This window comes from Microtus oregoni, unplaced genomic scaffold (genome assembly GCF_018167655.1).
Source record: "Microtus oregoni isolate MIOR12 unplaced genomic scaffold, Mior012 000013F_ref0000133, whole genome shotgun sequence".
Taxonomy (NCBI): domain Eukaryota; kingdom Metazoa; phylum Chordata; class Mammalia; order Rodentia; family Cricetidae; genus Microtus; species Microtus oregoni.
Genome location: NW_024543072.1, coordinates 41,817,703 through 41,840,829, shown reverse-complemented (window position 1 = coordinate 41,840,829; position 23,127 = coordinate 41,817,703). Strand labels below are relative to the sequence as shown.

Genomic DNA, 23,127 nt, shown 5'->3' with positions numbered 1-23,127 from the left:
CTTGTCCCATACTCATCTGATCACCAACAGGTCCACATAATAGAAGACTATCCTAAAAACAGTTTCAATACTAATCCCAAGAGTTTTAGGCAATCATTATTATTTTAAACTACCTTAAGTACCTAAAGTACTTGTATGATGCAATTAACATGCTAATGACAAAACTTAGCCATTTGTTTGTTTCTGAAATTAGGCATGGAGGCTCATGTCCTTTAAACTCAGCACTTGGGAGGTAGAAACAGGCAGATCTTTGAGTTCGAGGCCAGCCTGATCTACAAAGTGAGTATGAGGTCAGGCCAGTCTAGTCTACACAATGAGACCTTGTTTCAAATCAAATAAACAAACCAACCAACAAAAAAAAAAAAAAAAAAAACCTTAGAATGGCTCAGTAGGGAAGAGAGCTTGCTATCCAATCAAGAGGCCCTAAGTAGACAGCCAGGCAACCATATAAAAAGCCAGGCAGGGCCAAACACCTGCAATCCCAGCATAGTCTCATGGCAGTAAGGCAAAGAGTGGTAGGAAAAGATACCCAAGGTTGTGCTCCAGCCTCTGCATGTGCATGCTCAGGCACATGAACCTGTACATTCTGTGCATACACCACACACGGGGGGTGGGGAGGGGGTGGATGATAGTCCTCAGAAGAACAAATGCTATGTTTTTCCCTGATTATGAGGAATCTATATCCAAATATAAATATACATGTATCTATATACAAAAGGAAAATAGAATGGGCACTCTTAAATGAGAGCAAGATGTCTAGAAAGAGAAGGGAGGAAAAAATAAGAGAAAGTAATGGGAGGAGAGAAAGACAAGCTTTCTCACATACAGAACCAAAGTGTGTGTGTGTGTGTGTGTGTGTGTGTGTGTGTGTGTGTGATATCAAGGCAGACTATTTGTAAAGGGAAAGGAGTCTAGCAAGCAGGAGAGGAGGGAAGGGACAAACACAAGCAAGGTCCAACGATAGTAACAATAAAATCTATTATTCTATATGATGACTAAGAAAGAGTAATTGGAAAGACAAGCTGCAGAAGCTGGCTAGGCCTTGGCTCACATTGATTTTAAAATGTAATCAACCTTAATGCTTAGAACTTTAGAAAGCCAGATAAGAAACTTTATAATGAGGCCACTACATGTCTTACCTCGGAAACGGTAGCTGCGATATTAATACTGCTTGCCTGCCCGTTCATTAGGTCCATGCTTCCCTCATCAGTCCCTGATCCTATATCAACAGCAACAGGTCCAATTACTTCATGTCCAAGGCCACAAATACATTATTCCTGTTAGAAACAAAGAAGAAGAAATCAAAATGTGTGTCTTCCTCTAAGTTCATGAAAACAGCCAGGCCACTGCCACGCTGGGGGCAATCTGTCAGTCTGCTTAATTTTTTTTTCACTAAGCCACTGTGTTTGAAAGATCAGAAATAGGAAGTGTGTCAACAGTCACTACCAACGCAGTGAAATAAAAGTGCTACTTCACTCACTAAGAGAACACTGTGAGGGAGAAAGATCAAACTGCACAGGACTTTTAGGTTAACTAAGCAAGTATCTGAAACATGTGGCAAAGTAATACATCCCCCAACTCCGTGATGTTTTAAAGGTTCAGATGTCACCTCTAGATTAACAATACTGAAGAAGCTTGCCATTGTGGCTCTACCAAGATACCACAAATACAATATTATAGGACGTGCCACAAAACCACAACACATGGTGTGTTCATTTGTATAGGGCTTTAAGGTTTGTTGAGTGTCCTCCATCCGCTATCCCACTGAAAACATGGGTGAAAAGAGAACTCTGCACTTGCAGTGGGACAACAATGTCATCACTACTCCTACAGAACACAAAGAACAACCTCTGGGACACCAGCAGGCAAGTGAGGAAGGAGGAACACGACTCAAGACATGTAAAACTCTAGCCAAGTATCTTTGCATTAACATTGCTATTTATTTCCACTTTACTAAAATCGGAATGTTCACTTGAGATTTCAGTGTCTTTCCCAAGCAATATACCATAAATTCTTCTTTTCCATATATTGACAGGGGTAAACAGACTTAAGTTTCTTCCTAAACCTAAATATCTTACTTCGTAAAAGAAACTCTACCTTAGGTATTCAACATTATTTACCATACAAACTGAAATGTCCATGATAATCCACCAATTCCATTTCCTTTCTGTAACAAGTGCAGGCTCTGCTGGACCTGATGACACAGCCTGCACTCTCGGCTAGGCCGGGTCTGAGCAGGAGGACCACAAGTTCAAGGGCAGAGCAGGCAACCCACTGGAGGGAGAGGGGAGGTGGGCAGGCAGCAGAAATACAGCTCACAGTAGAATGTGCCTGGGTAAGGACCTAGGTTCAACTCCGGGACAGACTTCCCTCCACCTCCCAGGAAACCATGAGCTTACAGTCTACATCTGAACGCAACAAATCAGCTTTTCTGTAGTTTCCTCATGCATAAAACGGGAAACAGTAAGTGTCTACTTTGCAGAGCTGTAGTGGAGAGAACTGAACTAATATGCATTTACAGACGACAAATATGCTCCTACAACAATGCAATGAGGATCATAAAGTTTAAATCTAACAGATTCCAAACAAAGAAAAAAAGGCAAACTCTTTAAATATACTGCTGGCAATCAGAGTGTACCTGGTGAGCACCATAAGGAATCCTACCATGCAAGGAATGAGAATATGTTTCTCAGATGGACCAAACATACCCCCGGGGTTTCAAATGCTTCAAAATCATAACTAATGACAGCAGCTTTCAACAAGCACTTATTACCTTCATTTCTTCAGATTAGCCTTAGTACCTTCTAGGGACGTAACACCATATGACAATTTTTAAGAAATATTTCAATTAATAGGCTTTAGAAACCATTTACAAAATCAATATGAAAATCAAGAGCACAGAAATTCCTCACACTATCTCGCTACACAGGCTCCATTATCCTTACTATATCCTGTGAAGGTGAGGCTGACATTTGCCCTGCTATACTAGAAATCAGCTTGTGCTGGGCACGAGGATATACGTCTGAAACCCCAACCCTGTGCGGCCAAAGTAAGAGATCACAGTCCAAGACCAGCCTGAGCTATTCAAGTTCTCGGTCAGCCTGGGCTACACAGTGAGATTCAATCCTAACAAATAAATATTTTTACAATTCATTATACATTAAGACATTTGAATCAGGTTTTCTTGGCCTACTTTGAATTTTACTATCAGAGAGAGTGGGGAAGGGAGGGGGAGAGCGAGAGAGAGGAAGGGAAGGAGAAAGGGACAGAGTGTGTGAGTGTTTTGAATCAGAATCATACTCGGCAAACCAGACTGGTCTAAAACTTTACTACAAAGCCTGAGATGGACTCTGATTTTCTCTGGCAGCAGTGCTCATTTTGTAACAATGTTTTCAGATGATTTCCTCTCCTGTGTGTAGAAGAGACAAGAATGTTTAAGTCTAGAGGTCCCCCTAGTGTTAAGAAAAAAATTGACTTAATTGAATCTTTAAGCTATTTTACAGGTTAGTTACATAAATTGTACTACTATTTACTAAATAAAGGTAATACAAACTAGGAATAAATGTTAATACATTTGAATCAGGTTTTCTTTGCTTGCTTTCAATCTGTGTGTGTGTGTGTGTGTGTGTGTGTGTGTGTGTGTTCTGAAACAGATTGTTTTCATAATCCAGACTGGTCTACAATTTACTATATAGAACCTAGGTTGGTCTCAAACCTATGGTAGGTAATCCTCCTGCCTCATGTCCCATGCTTGACTTTGCCAAATTTTATTATTAAAATATTTCATAAAACCAAGTTACATTAAAATCTATTATGTGGGAAACTAAAAGAAATATGATTTATTCTTTTGGTATACATCTCAAGTTAAATGAGACAAATATATATTAGCTTGTTTCATTTTACTAGGGATATAAAGTGGCACACTCATGACTACACATATCACAATAACTATTTTCTTAGTTAAGTTCACTAATTTCAACTTACTCCCTTCTAGTTCTGAAGATATTTATTCTGGCTGTCTTCTGGGTTCTTTCCAGCCAGCAATGAGCTCCCAAGCAGAAAACCTTGAAATGTGAAGATTTAGATCCTTGCTTTAGTTCACAAACTAGATCATCAAACTGCAGAAATCAACCATTTAGCCTCCCAACTGCCCATCTTTTCAAGGGTACTTCCAATACTTCAAGTTTTTTGTCTTTTTCCTTTAATAAACAAAGGATTAAAGGTGATGGGGAAATTGGCTATTAACTGGTCTCAGGGTGGACACAGCTGCACATTCTTTCCTAAAATGCTCTATGCTATGAACAGTACAGACATATTAGCCGTCTTACAAAACGTACACTATTTTTGTTACTCAATTTCCTTCTATAATTTTGTTGAATATATTTTCTGGGCCTTTGAGCTGGAATTCTTCTCCTTCTTCTACCCTATTATTCTTAGGTTTGGTCTTTTTATGGTGTCCCAGATTTCCTGGATGTTTTGTGTTAAGAATTTGTTGGATTTGCTGTTTTCTTTGATCAATGAGTCTATTTCTTCTATTGTATCCTCAGCACTTGAGATTCTTTCTTCTATCTCTTGTATTCTGTTGGTTATACTTGTCTCTGTAGTTCCTGTTTGTTAATCCAGATTTTCCATATCCAGCCATCCCTCGGTTTGTGTTTTCTTCATTACCTCCATTTCGGTCTTTAAGTCTTGAACTGTTTCCTTTACCTGTTTGACTGCTTTTTCTTGGTTTTCTTAGGTATCTTTGAGGGATTAATTTCTTCTAACTTTTTGTTTGTTCTCTCTTCCATTTCTTTAAGGGAGTTTTTCACTTCCTGTTTAAGGGTCTCCATCATTTTCATAAGGTTACCTTTAAAGTCAAAATCTTCTACTTCTTCTGGGTTAGGATGTTCAAGTCTTCTTGTTGTGTGTTTGCTGGATTCTGGTGTTATGTTGCTTTTCAGGATGTTGGAGGAATTCTTGCATTGGCACCTGCCCATCTCTTCCTTCAAATTAGGCCAGCAGAGTCTTGGTGTCTTGGTCCAATCTTTGCTGTGGCTGACTGTGTATTTGGGAGTTTTTCGTGGTCTGCCCTCTCTTAGATCTCCTCAGCACTGGAGCAGGCTCTCAGATCCCCTGCACCCTGAAGCAGGCTGTGCTAGGAGATCCAAGGACCCCGCAGACGAAAAGGCGGGGGCTTCGGGGGCAGGGTGGAATGGGGTAAAGAAAGCCAGCAGCCAGGAACACACCCCGCTGGATGGCAAGAAAAGCTTAGGGAATTGGAGGGGGCCTGGACTCAGTTCCCAGGACCATCCGGCAGCACGGCCACTCACTCACCTCTCTCTGTTACTCAATTTCCTATAACAAGGAAACTAGGAGTGATATGAAATTAATTGTTGCAGTTTCTCTGGAACTATTTGGACAACAAAACATCACTGATAACTCTAAAAGGTACAAGTAACAGTACTGTCTTTGCATATAACTAAGGTTATTTCCTTTAGCACCTGAAACTACACATTCACCCTTCCTTCCCTGGGTTGAATGCTATACTGTAATACTCTCATTAGGGATATGACTAGCAGAGACTTACTGCTGTGTTCAGATGTCATTGCTGGGTTTGCCAGATACCCACTGCGGAGTTACTTCTTCAATCACCAACTTCAAATCAAGTAGACAAGCCTCCAGACTCCAATCTAACAAGGCTTCTAGTGTCTCCATCTCTATTCTAGCTGCAGAGTTTATACAGTTTATTCTAGTGTGAAGTTCATACAGAAGACTTTTAGTTTATACTATTGGTTTTTAAATTTTCTTTTGTTTCAGACAGGTTTCTCTGTGTAACCCTGGCTGTCCTGGCACTCATCTCCATAGACCAGACAGGCCTGGAACTCATACAGATCCACCTCTGCTTCCTGGGTGCTGGGATTAAAGGCATGCGCCACCACTGCCCCAGGCATACTGTTAGTATTTATTAGTTTATATTAACTGTCAGCATATTCCCTTACTTACGTTTTAATAATATAGACATGCTATTCACTGACTGGCTAAAATGTTGTGCATCTGTGAATCCCTTTTTATAGCACGATTTCCACGTAACCATGACTGTTTTATGGCGGCAGCATCTGCATTACTGTCATGGAAGTCTGCAAGTCCTGTGATTCCCAGTTTGACTCAAATGCCTTTAGCACAACTGGAGTTGAGCAAACTGGTTCCAGTTTTTAATGGAATTTATGTAAAATAATATCCTGTAATTTAAAAAATATTGCATTCACTTCAGAAAAAAGAAACTCTACATTTTAAATATTCAAATGGATCATTAAAAGTAAGAAATTAAAAAAATGAAGCTGGTTAGATGGAAAGGCAATTGCCACACAAGCTTAGTAAGTAAGTTCAATCCCAGAATCCCATGTAAAGGTAGAAGGAGAGAAACAAACTCCTCAGAATTGTCCTCCAACCTTTACACTCTGTGGCACATGCGCACACACTAATAATAATTAAAAACTGGAATGTGACAACAGCAGTGACAGGCTCAGTAGGAGAAATCAAATTCTAAAGACAAGATTCTTAGATATTTGATATTTAAGTTATGACAGACAGCTAGTTCTTTCTCCTTTAACATTTAATTTAAGTAACATTCAAAGCCACACTTTCTGTTACTCATGGACATTCAAAGGTATGAGCAGCAAGTGCACATGCACCAACAAGCCTACCCTACCATGTGACTTCACTTTCTGCTAACCTAATAAAATGAGGTTAGTTCCAGATTCTAATACATTGTTTTTATAATTAGTCATTAAAAATACTGAATACAAATAATAGTGAACTGTTTATGACAAAGTTTAGTAATAAAAAAAGGCAGTTGCCTCTTAAAACTATTTCTGGTACAGTACTAAGTGATTATCTCTGCTATTTCAGTTCACAAAAAGCTTTAATATTAGAAATTTCAAAAGAATGGGTTTGGGGATGTGAGGGCAATCTGGATGCAACATTTGTTACCTTACTGATCGATCTAGCTGGCTAGGCGGGTGCCCCCTTCCTCCCTCGTTGCTCCATGTGTGTCCGTCCTGAAGATGCACACTCAGCTGAAGAGGACGCCCTTCCCCGAACAGGTATACGAGTACCTGTGCTCCCCTGTTAGAGCCTCCAAACAAGCTCTCAGGTCTGTATGAGAACCAAGACTCCAGACACACACCCAAATGAGGCAATGCATGTGGCAGTCTGCCTTTCTTTAAAAAAAAAAAAAAAAAAAAAAAAGAATGGGTTCTGATGAAGATCTGTGTTATAGATAATTTCCTGCCCAATATTTCCCACAAAGTGGCATTTTCACACTGTTTATATTATTATTCCTGAATGATAATTATAAGTTTCTTGATGTTAAAGACCTACATTTTTAAAAAGAAAATAAAAAAAAATCCATTATCCAGACTGGAGAGATGGTTAAGAGCAATGGCTGCTCTTCCAGAGGTCCTGAGTTCAATTCCCAGCAACTCATAACCATCTACAATGAATCTGGTGCCCTCTTCTGGCATGCAGGCATACACAGCTAGAACACTGAATATAATAAATCTTTTTAAAAAATATTCACTATCCTTCATCATTGCATTCATGTACATATAGTATATTTCACCTCACTTATCTACTTAATAAATAAAAATGGAAAGAAAGAGTGAATGACTAAACAAAGCAATCATTCATAGGGTGAGATTATTACAAACCAGATGAGCAGTAAAAGTACTGGAAAATGGTGATCAAATATTACACGTAAGGCTACAAGATGACAGTAAGATGTGGTCATTTAATTAACACAGTTTGACGACCATTCCAGCAACAGAGTTGACAAGATAATCTAAGAACGCGCTGCACTTCATGAGACACTTAGAACAAGAGTTTGAATTCTAATCCTGGTAGAAGAGAAAAGACAGGGTCACTAAGAGGTAAGAACAGAACTCAGCAATCATTCTCTTTTTCCAACCCCATCCCCACCCATCTCCATTTGAAGCAGAGCCAGAGAGGTCAAAGCGTAGTCCAACATGGGAAGATGTTCTGGGGGAAAATATGTCTTAGCCTTATCTGTGTTGGCCTGGGCTTAATGTTGAGGTTAGAAGACAGTATCTACCCCTGCAACCTTTGTTCCAGGTACAATACCACACAAACACAGAATCAGAATTTATATTACCACTATGGCCCTAGACCCTCAACATAAGAAGTCCACATTAAAATATGTTTACATGGCCAGGCATAGCTCCATGACTTTGTGCTCCAGGACAGTCAAGACTGCATAGTGAGACTCTGTCTTAAAAATAAATATAATAAAATTCACACCAGTCACAATCCTTCAACACAAGACAGACAGTGTTAACAAAATCTGAGTAAGAACAGGTAAAAAAAATCAGACAAAGCCTCACTGACACCAACGTACTGCAAGTTAAAGAAGCAACAATGACTAGGATGACTTCTCATGAAAAACTACCAGATAGAGCCTCCAGAACAGAAAGGACTGAAACCAATAGCCCCCGCCCCCAAGCAAAGAAAATCATTGAAAGCAACAAGACTTTTAAACAAAAGTACATTCTTTACAGAAGCATCACATCAACTCTGCTGAAGAGAGAATGCACAGCATAACTAAACAGTAAAGCATCACACAGAGAGGAACTGAACAGCATGTAAGGAGTGGACAACAGTACACCCTAAAGTCCTAAGAGCAGGTCAAAGGAGAGATGAAGAAAGAAAGGTGATCTTTAAAAATAGGGACTGGAGGGTTTCCAAAATAAAGGAGATGTGCCTCTTCCTATTCAGAAATCACCACCCTTGAGCAAGATAAAGAAACAAAACAAAACACATTTCTCACGTATCACTTTAAACTGGCAAATAATTCTTTTAAAAACGAGTGAAGTAGAGGCAAATTGCTTATATAGGAACAACAACAAAAACACAACCCTAAAGACTTCTCAACAGCACCAACAAGAAAGTGAGGTCCTCAACATGCTAAGAGAAAACAGTCATCAATTCAGAGCTCTACAGTTAGCTTCTCAAAAGTAGGGAGAGTGGCTAAAGAGCTGGCTCAGCAGTTAAGGGCACACATAGTTCTTGCAGGAGAAACTGGTTCCCAGCACCCATGAACAGCTCACAACCACTTCTAACTATAACAGATCCCACACCTCCTCTTCCAGCTGCCACAGTCACATGCACTCACATAGTCACCACACCCACCACACGTGTATACAACAAATAAAAACACAAAAACACAATTAAAAAACATAAACTTCTTAAAAGAGGCAGAACAAGGGCTGGGTATTTAACTCAGTGGTAGAGTGCTTGCCGAGCAAGCACAAGACCCTGGGTTCTATCATCAGCTCTGGAAAAAAAAAAAAAAAGAGCAATAACATCTTCAAAGAATTCATGTACCACAAAGTAGTACATACAGTAAGAAAACATAAAAACTATTAATTTCCAAAGTAGAAAAATCTGTCCTCATTCCTGTTTAAGTTTATACAAATGGAGCGAAAATTTAGGAGTAGAAATAACTACCTTAATCATGATTATTAAGATGACTACTATTTTTGGAGCTTTGCAAAGTGTGTTAGCAATTCACAAATACTCTTAGCGTTAGCCTTTTCATAAACAACATTCTGCTTTTATAAAGGAATAAACAACTTTTCATACAAAGTCAGATCACATGTCACACACATTGGATACAACAGTATAATGCACAAAAATGAGGCTAACATTTACGGGTGCTTTCTACCAGGAGGCCATGCACTAAGTATCTTGTCCTTAATATGATCAATCTAAGAGGTAGTCTATTTTTAATTATTTATTTTATTGTGAGATTATAATTACACATGCCCCTTCCCTCTCACATACCTCTTCTTGCTCTCTTTCAGATTGATGGCCTCTTTTTCCATTATTGTTGCTGCATACAATGTATATGTCTATACATACATATTCCTAAATACAAAAATACAACCTGTTCAATCTGTATAATGTAGCTTGTATGTATGTTTCCAGAGCCAACCATCTGGTTTTGGCTAACCAATTTGTCCTTATACCTACAGAGAGGTTTAGTCTTCATCCTGCAACAAGGAAACTTTCTTTTGCAACAAATGGTGACCATTTCAGAAAACACCAACCAATCAAAATGCAGAGCGATGGAGCCCAGTCCCAGTGAACACATACACAACACAACTACAGCACCTAAGTGATGTGGGTTTCCCTCTGTATGCTGGGATTACCACTGATTAATAAAGAAACTGCTTTGGACCTATAGCAGGGCAGAACAGAGGTAGGCGGGGAGAACTAAACTGAATGCAGGGAAAAGAAGGTGGAGTTAGAGAGCAGCCATGTAGCTCTGCCAGAGACAGACGCCAGACGGAACTTTACCTGGTAGGTCATAGCCACAAGGCAATACAGATTAATAGAAATGGGCTAATTTAAGATATAAGAGTAACCCAGAAATATACTTAAGCTATTAAGTAAGCCAAACAGTATTGCAAACAATATAGTTTCTGTGTGATTATTTCGTGGTCTGGGCAGCACTGGGAACAAACAAGTGGCCTCCTACTAGAGACCGGCATGTCAACATGGCTAACTATATCCACATAAAACCTGAGAAAGTTTACTTTTTTAAAAGACTTATTTATTTATCATGTATACAACATTCTGCCTCGATGTATGCCCGCACACCAGAGGAGGGCTCACAGATAGTTGTGAGTCACCATGTGGTTGCTGGGAATTAAACTCAGGACCTCTGGAAGAGCAGCCAGTGCTCTTAACCTCTGAGCTGAGAAAGCTTAAAAAGGAATTATAGAACAGAGTTAAGCATGGCTTTTTGGTAGCAGTATTTTCTTGGGTGGGCTCTGTTTGCTAGAAGCAAGCAGAAGCATGATTCCTTTAAGAGAGGTCTTCCTGATTTAGTGGTATCAGAAAACACACACACAGTTTTGAAATGGTGGCTTCCTGGGCCATGCTGTCAGCATGAACTCTGGCTTTTTTAGGAGGCCGAGCATTTAAACGGGATTTGTGAGCAGCGTGTTACAAACTGCTTAATGGCACAATATAGACCCCCTGTATACCTGGAACTGGGGTGGTGTGCACTGCTTGTAGAGGCTGTAAATATGCCTCTACCACGTTGAACTGGGCAGAGCCAAAAGGCAAAGCAGCCTTAGTTCTAGGCTGCTTAACATCTTAAAAAGTGTTCCTAGACAGTAAAGGATTTCAGATACACAATAGGACAGATTCAGACATAAAAGATCCTTAAACGAGATACAGTGTGTTTAAAAAATATATGTAGGTTTGGGCAGAAAAGAAAAAGAGTAAAGAGACAGTAAATGTAATATAAAAGAGTATAGATAATCATAGATTAAAGGAGTAAAGATAATAAATATTAAACTTGTAGAAAAAGTAATAGAGTAATATGTATATTATTGTTTGTGTTTTCTTTGAATTTTTTTGACTGTGAAGGAACTAAGTATAAAGAGACATTTCATTGTATGGGTTGCTAAGTTAAACCAACATATATATTTTAGAGGTATCTTTTGTTTTCAAAGATGAGAACCTGTGGATTAATTCCAGACTAACGTGGTTTGATGGACCAAGACCCCACACACACACACGAAAAGTTGCCATGAACATCCCCAAAAATTACTTCACCCAACAAAAAACAGGAAGCAGTTTGGAGAAAACTATGTCCAAATTCCCAAATATTGTTTATAAATGTCTGTTTACATTTAAAGGGGATATGCTATAGAGATTTGCATTGGTGTGGATTTTGGTTTATTGATACAAATTTAAGGTCAATTTTATTATATATTTCTGTTCTTGATTAAGGTATTGCGTTTTAATTCATTTAAAAATGTATACATAATTAAGAAATATAGGTTAAGAGATAATCATCTATAGTAGTCATGTTAGTTAGGTTTTCTAGATGTATAGAGATATATTTCAGTTATTCTTCAAATCTTTCAGAGACTTTTAGAATACAGCATTTAAAATGTTTTAATAACTTAGGACTTTTCATGACAATAAGACACATTTGCTTCTGGCAGCACCAATTACTTCAACAGGATGATGGGCATCAAAGAGGCTCCTTATGGAATTTGCTAGCCATTTGGACAAGAAATCGCTCTTTCCTGGACTGTTTGATGTTATGCTACAAGAACCCGACATGCAGGACCCACAGAAAAATGACTGCTGAAGTTGCCTAAAGAAGGTGAGACAGTCCTTCAGGGTTCCCGCTTCATGAAAGAGTCTACAAGACATTCCGCAGGACACAGAAGAAAGTGACTGACAAACTGCCAATATAGGCAGAACTGTCATTGAAATTTCCTTCTTCACAGAAAAGTCTGCAGGATACTATGGGCCTGTAGGCTGAAGATGAATGCCCGAACTGTTGCAGATGAACTTTGGGTGATGTCCAGGCAGCAAGATGTCTCTGTCAATTCTAGAGTTTTGGAAGTTGCTTACAATGCACTTTCTGTAAACTTAGGTAATATATATTATCCTTCGGGAGTCTTTGATAAAGTTGAAGAACAGATAGTTATAGTTTTCTTTAATTATGATAAAGATGAAGTAGATATAAATATTGTAACTGTAATTCTTTAATGATACCTGTTTTGTTATATGTAATTTTACTATGTTAAAATTAAAACCTTCCTTTCCATTTAGACAGAAAAGGGGAGGTGATGTGGGATTCCCCTCTGTATGCTTGAATTACCACTGATTAATAAAGAAACTGCTTTGGGTCTATAGCAGGGCAGAATAGAGCTAGGTGGGAAAAACTAAACTGAATGCTGGGAAAAGAAGGCGGAGTTAGAGAGAAGCCATGTAGCCTCACCAGAAACAGGTGCTGGATAGAACTTTACCCAGTAAGCCACAGCCACATGGCGATACACAGATTAATAGAAATGGGTTAATTTAAGATATAAGAGAGTTGTAAGGAGGCTACTAGTTAGTTCCTGGCAGCTTATCCGCGGAATAATAACACAAAAGCTGTATTATTTAAATCACTGCTTGGTCCTTAGCTCTAGTTTATTGGCTAAGTCTTACATCTTAATTCAACCCATCTCCATTAATATGTGCATCACTACGAGGTTGAGGCCTACCAGCAAAGTTTCAGCACATCTGCCTCCAATGGTGGCTCCATGGCTTCTCCCTGACTCCGCTTCCTTCTTCCCAGCATTGAGCTTAGTTTTCCCTGCCTAGCTCTGTTCCCCTATAGCTCTGCTATAAGCCCAAAGCAGTTGCTTTATTCATCAATGGTAATCACAGCATACAGGGGGACATCCCACATCATAAGAGTAAGTCAAAAATACGCTTAAGCTACTAAGTAAGCCAAACAGTATTGCCAATAATATAATTTCTGTGTGATTATTTCAAGGTCTGGACAGCACTGAGAGCAAACAAATGGCCTCCTACTACACACCTAACTTCCACCTAACTTGTGGAAGAGGGGACAGAAAGACTGTAAGAGCCAGCAAATCAGAGAGTTTGCTGTGAGATCGTCTCCTAGGAAATATCAGAAGCTATCCTCAAAGACTTACCAACATGAACCAAGGACACAATAGACACGCAAGAGTGAAAGGAGTGGAGAACACCATGAGGCCTCAGCCCTACAGTAAGAACTATTATAGGCAATAAGGAATACTGAGAGTGGGAGAAGCTGTCTTCTCCAGGGAAGAGCACATCAACTGCTATCCAACACCATTAAAAAAAAAAAAAAAAAAAAAAAAAAACAACTTGTCCAAGTTTACACTGTAGAGATGGACATCCTGAAGAGAAAGACAAAGAGAAGACAGATGGAAGGAAACCTAAAAGATGTTTCTACGCTGGTCAAACTTAAAATATGGCTAGAAACAAAAAGGAGAAGAAAGAAAGAAAGAAAGAAAGAAAGAAAGAAAGAAAGAAGGAAGGAAAGATCGATCCAGGGACTACCATTCTGTGATTCTGTTTCAAGAATCAGGTGGTTTCTATAGAAGACGGTATCTAGGAATACAAAGAAAGAGAGCTGAAAAGCAAGAAGAAAGCAAACCATGTTGAAGTAGTAGAAACAATACAAACACACAAATACAAAAGGAAGGGCATTATGAAGAGAAGATGCCACTTAGCACACAGGCCTGCCAATATGGAGAAATTCTGATGAGCTCTAGTAGAGTTCCAAGCAGTAGGACCATGTCAACAGTCAAGCAGAGAAATGTAGACTAGGAGGGACAGTTACTGGGAATCACTAACAGTTTCCATATGGAAATGATCTTAGGAAACTAATTACCTGTCTTTAAAATTCCTGACACACTAGGAATTTCCCACCTTCTACCAAACCAGCAGAACATTCAGGTTCTTCCCATCCAAGTTATTCAGCCTCTTTCTCTTTGGGACCCTCATTTAGATGCCTTTTCTATAAACCATGCATGTTCACATTCTGGTACTGTAGATTATTATTTTAAGGTGTGTTCCTTTGTTCATGCTATGAAACATTTGTTTAATGATGTAAAGATGTGTTACTTTTATTTATGCTGCATTTGTTTAACTCTGTGAAGTTGGGATTCTTTGCCTGTCTAAAACAACTGATGGTCTAATAAAGAGCTCAACGGCCAATAGCAAGGTAGGGGCAAGGATAGTCAGGGCTGGCAGGCAGAGAGAACAGGAGGAGAAATCTGGAGAGATGAGGCAAAAGAGAACAAGGCAAGGAGGACGCTAGGGGCCAGACACCCAGCCAGCCACAGAGTAAGGGAGGAAGTATGAAAGTAAGATTACAGAAATAAGAGAAGGAAAAAGTCCAGAGGCAAACGGTAGATGGATAATTTAGGTTAAGGAAAACTGGCTAGAAACAAGCCAAGCTAAGGCCGAGAACTTTATAAGTAAAAATAAGTGTCCGTGTGTGATTTATTTGGGAGCTGGGTGGCAAGGTCCCCCCAAAAAGCCAGAAGAGAGCAAAAACAACCAACAACATTTTGGCATTCCAACATGGGGCTAGAATAAAAATAAATAAATAAACCAACATTCTAGCCTTTGACTTCAGAACTTTCCATACATTATCACCCTAGGCCAGATGCAAAAGTTTTAGTCACACAGAAAACACAATGTCTAACAGACGATACCAAAAGGAAGAAAAATGCACTTCACACGAATCCATGAACAATTCCCACTGCCTTCCTTGCTTATGGGGCAAAAGGTGACAGTGTAAAAGCATGGGGCATGGAACCTCAATTACAGGTCTAACCAAGTGTGTTATACTGGGCAAATTATTCACTTAGAGCAAAGAGGGATAAATTTACATATTTAATAAAAAACGAAATCTTTAGTACATAGTATACCTATCTGCGATTCTAAACATGGCTTCAATGATGATTCCTTAGGGTTGCTAACCTCTACTGTTGACAACCGACTTTTAAGTGCCAGCTGAACCTCCCTCGGCCCCAATGCTTAGGGATTAGAAACAGTTCAAATAACAATTTTTCAAATTTTGTAATACTTACGCAGTCTATACTGGTTGAGTAACTTCCCAGCAGAATAACTTTAAAAGTTTCCTGTTTTGAAGCATTTCAAAGAACACCTAGTGTCTATAAACAAATGTTAACAGCTTATTCAAATACATACAATGTTTCCTCAGTTCAAAACCAAAAGGCCACTTATCCTTAGCATAAAATGTAAAAATATAAGCTATACTTAATTTAAATCTAAGAGTAGCAAGAATTTCAAACAATAGCAGTAGCTCTCACGGACATGAACACACCCTGAAACTGTGAGAAAATGAGTTCTGGAAAAACTCACAATGCTTGAAGCCAACCATAATGACAGGGTTAGCAATTTCATACACCACCCAAGACGTAAAAGGGAAAAACGCTGGTAATGTTAAGTGACACTATTTAATGTTTAGAGCATCGTGTCAGAACAACTAAATAAATCATTTCCCAGGAAGCTTTACTCACTCACTCATCAAATTGTTGTTTAAGCTAAAACATCAATTTATACTTTATATTCGTTCCTAAATGCTTGAGGCACACATTTAAGAAGTGTGAGAAAGAGGGCTTGAAAACAAACTAAGTCAGCACCTTAAATTAGAAGGAAGGTGATAAAGGCAGCAGGAAAATATTTCATTTACCCTGTAGCCATTTAATACCTTCACTGAAATAGAATGCATATATTAAAGGCAAAGGGGTAGGAACACTGGTCCTCCGGTCCTGCATGGTGGCACGTCCTATAAACCCAGCCCTGCAAAGGAAGTGAAAGATGCTGAGCTCCAAACCAGTTTGAGCTGCTTGTACACAGGAGATGCCATTTAACTTGTAGAGGAAGAATTTTCAAATGTTTAACTCTCAAGGGAGATAGAAGACTACAAAATAAGAGTATTTCAAGGTAAAGCACAAAAAATTTAGGACAATAACATGCTAAGTAATTCTAATACAAAGATCAATGGCATAACTGGAGAGATGCATCAGCTGTTTCGAGCACTCACTGCTCCTCTTCCAGAAGTTGCCAGCACACAAGGAGGATGCTCACAACCATCTCTAACTAGCCCCTGCTGCTGTACTTTAGTACAGGTCCTCAGGTTGTAGTGACCCTAATCATAAAAGTATCTTCATTGCTACTTCATAACTGTAATTTTGCTATTGTTATGAATCATAATGTAGATTTGGGGGGGGGGTTATTTTGTTTTGGGGTTTTTTTTTTGAGACAGCAGTTTGTTAAAGGGGTAGTGACTCACAGGCTGAGAACCAATGCTTCAGGGGATTTGACACCTCTGGCTTCCGAAAGCACCTACCCCACTCAGTGTAATTTAAAATAATAAAACAAACTGGGGCTGTGGTGGTGCACATCTTTAATCCCAGCACTCAGGAGGCAGATGCAGGAAGATTTCTGTGAGTTTGAAGCCATACTGTCTACAGAGCTAGTTCCAAGGTAGCAAGGACTACACAGAAAAACCCTGTCTCGAAAAACAAAAACCAAAACAAAGTAAAACAAGTTCTTTAAAAATATATACAGACTGAGCAGACTGCACTTGTGTATTTAGAGAAACACACACACACAAAACACAAAAAAGGAGGCCATGAATATGAAAGAGAACAAGAAGGTGTAACAGGAGGATTTGGAGGAATGAAAAGGAAGTGAGAATGATGAAATTATAATCTCAAAAAAAGAAAAAAATTTTAAAAAGACCTCTGACCTCCTATAACAAAGTAGGTATATAGGTTAATAAATAATGTGCTCTCAACATTTAGTTTTATGTCCTTTGGCTGGGAGTTTATACATTCTACTCAAGACTGGCTCTTAAAAGTCCATTTAACTCACAAGACTGTGTACTTAAAATTTTTTTTAAAAACATGCTTATATACTATTAGTAATTAAAACATGAAAACCACCCAACGGATGAGAAACAGATTTCATATCTGGCACAAGTGTGCTACTGTGGAGGGATCAGAGAACAGATGATGGGGAGGAAAGCTGACTCACCGTCAGTTCTAGGTCTCCAGCTTGCTTGCCAAGTGCGTATGGTATCTTGGGACTTGACTTAGTCTCTGTAACTACAGAGCCAACTCCCTAGTTAATGTATGTACATAGATACAGAGTACTTATGCATAAAGTACCTTTTCCTATCTATAAGAAATCATACATTAAAATATACACATGTATAATTATAAAGGGAATATATACATATATATGTACACACACACATATATCATATACCGTAGGTCATTTCTGTGGCGAATCCTGGTATGCTATTCTTACCACTTCACTACTAGTTTGAAACTATAAAGGGAAATTAAATTCTCTTGCGTTACAAAGCTCTTCAACTTGCAAAATTCAGTTATCTAAGCAACATGCCTAATAAAAATCCCAACTCTTACCAACAGGTGGCAATAGAGGTCACTTGTTCAGTAACTAGACCAGACAGTTAAATGTGTTCGTGAATGGTGTTTTGGATCCAGTTACACGTATTTTTGCCTCAAGCTAAAAGAAGGAATAACAGATGATTATTACTAAAGAGGTGGAGGCATTTTAAAGATCTTGGGATGCATTTCAAGTCCCAGATCTTTCCTCATTCCGATACCCCCCTCACTCCCTGACTGCTCCCCATGGAGAATGGTGGCTGCAGAGACTTGCTGTAAAGTGATGAGAAAGTACAGCAGCTGTCAATCATGTCAGAATAAAGGAAGAGGAAGCAAAGAAAGAGTAAAAACAAGTTTGCTAACCACTGCTTCCTTCACTCCACTTCTCAGTTTTAGATAAGAGATCAGTGCCTAACAGTGGTGCACGCCTTTAATTCCAGCACTCGGGAGGCAGAGGCAGTTCAAGGCCAGCCTGGTCTACAACAGCTAGTTCCAGGACAGGCTCCAACCCAGTCTTGAAAACCAGAGAGAGAGAGAGAGAGACAGAGACAGAGACAGACAGAGAAAGAAACAGAGACAGATCATGTGAGCCAGCCTATAACTAGTTAATGACACTGTCCATCCGTCTGCTAATCCTTAAATCCTTCTGTATAGCCAGACCATCTTTTCTCACCAATTCCTTATCAAATGTTTAACCGCTGTGAAAGTGAGGGAGTGGCAGGAGATAACTACCTAGTCTCTCTCACTTGTAATGGCAGGTTATTACAAGAACAAAACAATACAGTCAACAGCATAAACAAGGCTGAGAGTCATCTACTAGAAGACTGCCAACAGACGGAGTACAGCAGAGAGCAAAATTCAAGAAAGAAACCGGAAGAGCCAGGAACTGAGTATAGAGAAACAGGTATAAAGGACGAGGTCTGTCACAGTGAGACAAAGGCTGGGATTTTATTCTGCACCCACACAAAGGACAAGCTCTTATAAATGGACTGGTAAATGAGAAAGATCTTGCAAATTTGACTTAGAAAGTTAAATAAAATAAAATATACAAATTAAAAAGGCTGACAAGATTGTCAGCTACTGAATTCAGACACTGCAACAAATGAATACCTTTATGATAACCTCAAGTACAATAAGCCCTTGACATTATGAGGGATCTGTCCCCAAAACAGTCTGAGACCCCCACATTTGAGAATACTACTGTGGCACACAAAACATGAAGGGATAATTAATTTTCTTTTTAGTACCACAAACAGTGAATGATTCTAAGTCTAAAATGACAGCTACTTCTAGACTTCTTTTCAGCCACTATGAATGAGCTCTAGCAGCTGTACAAAGGTGAGGACATGACTTGCATATTAGTAAATCACACCGGAATGTGTATCCTGGGTGGTAGGCTAGGATCAAATCTCTACTCGTTACAATTACAAACTATTATATATTACACACTCTCCCAGTTATTCACAGAATAGTGAAAACCACAGCCTAATTTGTGAAAGCCGGGATCTACTCCATCAGTATCTAACTAGTCAAAACATCACATTCTCTAATGTTAAATGCCCATTAGTTAGGGGCAGGTGTTTGTTTCTTCTGTACTGGGATTGAACCTGTGCCATTGGGTATGCAAAGCAAGCACTCTACCACTGGGCTATGGACACAGCCCTCCACTAATTTGAAATTAACAACTCAAACTGGGTGTGTTGGGATTTGTTTATAATCCCAGTACTTGGGAGACAGAGGCAGGAGATAAGAGTTCAAAGCTAATCTTGGCTACATAGTAAATTCAAGTATGAAACCCTGTCTCAAAATAGGAAGGAAAGACGGGGTGGGGGTGGGCAGAGAAAGTGACTGGTTTGCAAAATAAATGTGGCTTCTATAGTCCAGATTCAACCAGCTATAAAATATTTGAGAAAAAAATAAATTATAATGGACATGTAGTTTTCCCACATCATTCCCTAAACAATACAGTCCCAAAACAAAACAAATAAAATACTATTTTATATAGCATCTCCATTAGGCTATATTTTATAAATAATCTAGAGATTAGGAAGATATGCACAGACTATATGGAAGTACGGTAACCAGAATTTACAATCTTCCCATCTTCACTTTTTAGCCTGAGATTACAGGCCTGCCTGTACCATCGTGCCCAACTACTGCTCTATTTAAAACAGGGTACTGAAGATCTGCAGGTAACCATACCCTGTCAATACCAAGGGAATGAATTACTATGTTTACACAATGATTTGTAGCACACATGCATGTTCTCGCTCTCTCATGTATGCACATATATGCACACATACACAAACAATGCAAGCATGCACATGCACAAAGAAGCACCTTAACATAATTTCAGCCGAGGGATTTGTCTGAGAGAAAACAGACGGCTCAGTGGGAAAAGCACTGGCACACAAGCTGAGAACCTCAGTTCTGATCTCTGGGACCCACACAAAAGCCAGGCATGCTTCTAACACAAGCACTGGAAGGGCAGAGCCAGGCCGATTCCTGGAGCTCATGGCCAGTCGGCCTGGCTTAACCAATGAGTTCCAGGCCAGAGAGGGAACCTATCTTTAAAAACTAAGTAAGACACAGAGTGTTGATGCCTGGTCTCCATGTGCACCACATAAGCACATGGATGCATGCACACACACAAAATGTTTATCAATTACTCATTAGGAAAACAATTCAGCCACAAGTATATACTACTAAGAGGTACAGTAGCTGGTTATAATTTTTTAAAGATGATCTCTAGAAAATTCAGTCTGTTTTCCACCAGACTGTCTTTACTGAGAGTTGAGAACCAGATTCTGATGATGCATTTACTCCTGAGTAACTTCCTGGCCACGCGGTGACCAAGCAAAGGTAGTTTCCTGCATAACAGTGAGGTGTTCTGGACACTGGAATACTGTCCTTCATAGGTTCTTACAGTCCTATAAGGTAAATACCAACACACAAATGAGAAAGTAGGGGCTGCAGGGCTTAGAGGGGGAGAAGCTCTCTCAAGAGCAAAGAAACATTCTTTAGAAAGTTTCTACTTTTCATCTTCTCTTTCACATTCCATGTGCTAGAGCTCCTTCAGATTTGTTTGCCAAAGAGAAAATGTCAGGGTTCTCACAGAAAATCTTCCCATCTTAGATCAGTCTTACCAAGTAGAAACTGTGCAGAGGAAAAAAATATGCTTAAGGGCAATCCCAGAGTTAGGTCTCAAACCTGAGACAGAAGGCTAACTGAGTGCCTATTAACATATCAAAGTGGACACTGGCTGCCAGGTTCTTCCAGCATCCCTCAGTTTCTATCTGTTATAGGGTCCTCATGGCTGGCATAGCCCACCCCTTACCCTAAATTCCAGCCAATAACCCCTGCCTTCCCCCAGCTGCTCTTCCCTATATAATCCAGTCATTTTGGCTACGCTGGTCCTTTTTCCCTTTTGGAATCTTGGTCTCTTGGTCTCCTAGCTCTCCCTCCTCCTTCCCCTCTCTCCTCACAAGGCCCAACTCAGGGTCATGTTCACTCCCAGGGACTCTCCCAGACGTCTCTGCCTCTGGCTGTGCTCTCCCTCACATCTATAATAAACTCTGTCCTCCACCATAGCAGGAGCTGTCAAGTCCTCCTTTATCTTTTTCCATTCATCCAGCAGAGGAAATAATTTTTAACAAAGCCTCAAGGATGGGTAGGATTAGTGTGTAATTCTTTGGGGAGAAGGAAATGAAGGTGCACATATGTACACAGCGGACACACTGCAGCAGCCCTCAGCAGACTGCGAAGCTCCCGATAGCAAGGGGAGAAGGACACACTCTTCTGAGACAGTACATCAGCACATTCTAACAGAAAGACCAAGGGAAGCCCCGGACATAGAGTTGCCCAATATGTAAAAAGATGTGTACTAACTGTGTATTTTTTTAAAAAAACAATCAAAACCCTTTATGTTTGTGCAGATCCAGCCATAGAGTGATTATCTAAAGGGAGTAAGAGTAAAAGTCAGTTAAGAACTGCATTCTGGGGGATGGAAATCCCGGAATAATTAGAGAGGCAGACAAGTATGCCATAGTACTTTTATTTTAGAAAGCAACATTTGCAGATGATGAGTAAGAGGGGGAACCTTGAAGGCAGAGGAAGCAACAGATGATTTTAGGGGAAAGCCTAATTCCAAAGCCGAGTTTCAAAGGTAAACTTGCCAAATTTGCTATCTGACTGTGGGTTGTGTGCGAGATGCAGGGACTAGGCTGCTTTAGCACTCTGCTCCATTTGCTCACGCCCGTCACTCTCAGTAAGGATGAGCAGCTGCAATGAAGGAGACTATCCCAATAGCAGATGTCACCTCAGGGAACTAGCCAGAAACCTCACCCACAAAGAAGAAAGGCAAATGACGAACCACAACTGACAGGCCTAAGCCAGTCCCACTTTTGCGCAGGAAGCCTCTACTGGAACACAGCCAGGTGCACCCATCCACATGAGAGCTTTCACCCTAGGGGCAGAACCCATCAGCCACCACGGAGACTTGGCGGACTGCGAGGTCCACAGCACCATCTGCACATGACCGAAAGTCGGCCAACTCCTACTCTACAGCAAGGTCTATTGGAACAAGCCTCGCTCTAATGGGACAGAAGAGAGGAACAAGCAAAGCAAGGCCAAGCACAGCCTTCCACACATGCACAAGTACTGCCATGTGAGCACCAGCCTTTGGGAGCAGCTCCAGGGGAGTCTGCAGTAGCAACAAGCTACATTTAAGATCCCAGCCAAACCGACCTTGGACCCTTTCTTAGGGTTTCTCGACTGTGGCAGTACTAGCAGTTAGGACTGGTTGAATCTTTGCTGTGCGTACAGGCTGTTTGGCAGTACATTAGTGCAGTACACACACACACACACACACACACACACACACACACACACGGGCTGGTGGGGCTATAAGTAAGGCTGCTAAGGATGGGAGTATGAAGGCCCTGTGAAATTTTTAATAACTGTCTCCTATGAAGGCTGTACCATGTTAGTCCCAACAGTAAAGTACAAGATCCTAGTTTCTTTCACATACTTGTTATGAGGGTCTTTTGCTCCATGGTGGTAGCTTACTATGATTTTAATTTTCATTTTTCTAGTGAGTAGCAATATTTCAATCAAAATAAAGGCTGTGCATCTCTACATACACATAGTTTATTTCCTTTGGTGATATGTCTATCAAGCCTTTGGCATATTTTTTAAAAAGTTGGGTGGTGGTAGGTTAGTACTAGGAGTTTCAGAGTTCTTTATACATCCGAGACACAACTCCTTAATTAGATATTTAATCTCTCCCAGTCTGCAGTATGTCTTTCATTCATGAAACAAAAGACCACAC

The 23,127-nt window shown here is 39.9% G+C and overlaps 1 protein-coding gene across 5 annotated transcripts in view; it reads right to left on the bottom strand.

Moving 5' to 3' along the window:
- Ralgps2 (Ral GEF with PH domain and SH3 binding motif 2) overlaps positions 1-23,127 on the bottom strand; it is a 143,790-nt gene that overhangs the window by 107,171 nt on the left and 13,492 nt on the right. For all 5 annotated transcript variants that reach the window (XM_041662281.1, XM_041662280.1, XM_041662282.1 and 2 more), the window contains exon 2: positions 1,140-1,277. In XM_041662281.1, the coding sequence (XP_041518215.1) occupies positions 1,140-1,196 (57 nt within the window). In that variant the 5' untranslated portion in view covers positions 1,197-1,277. The remainder of the gene's footprint in view (positions 1-1,139; positions 1,278-23,127) is intronic.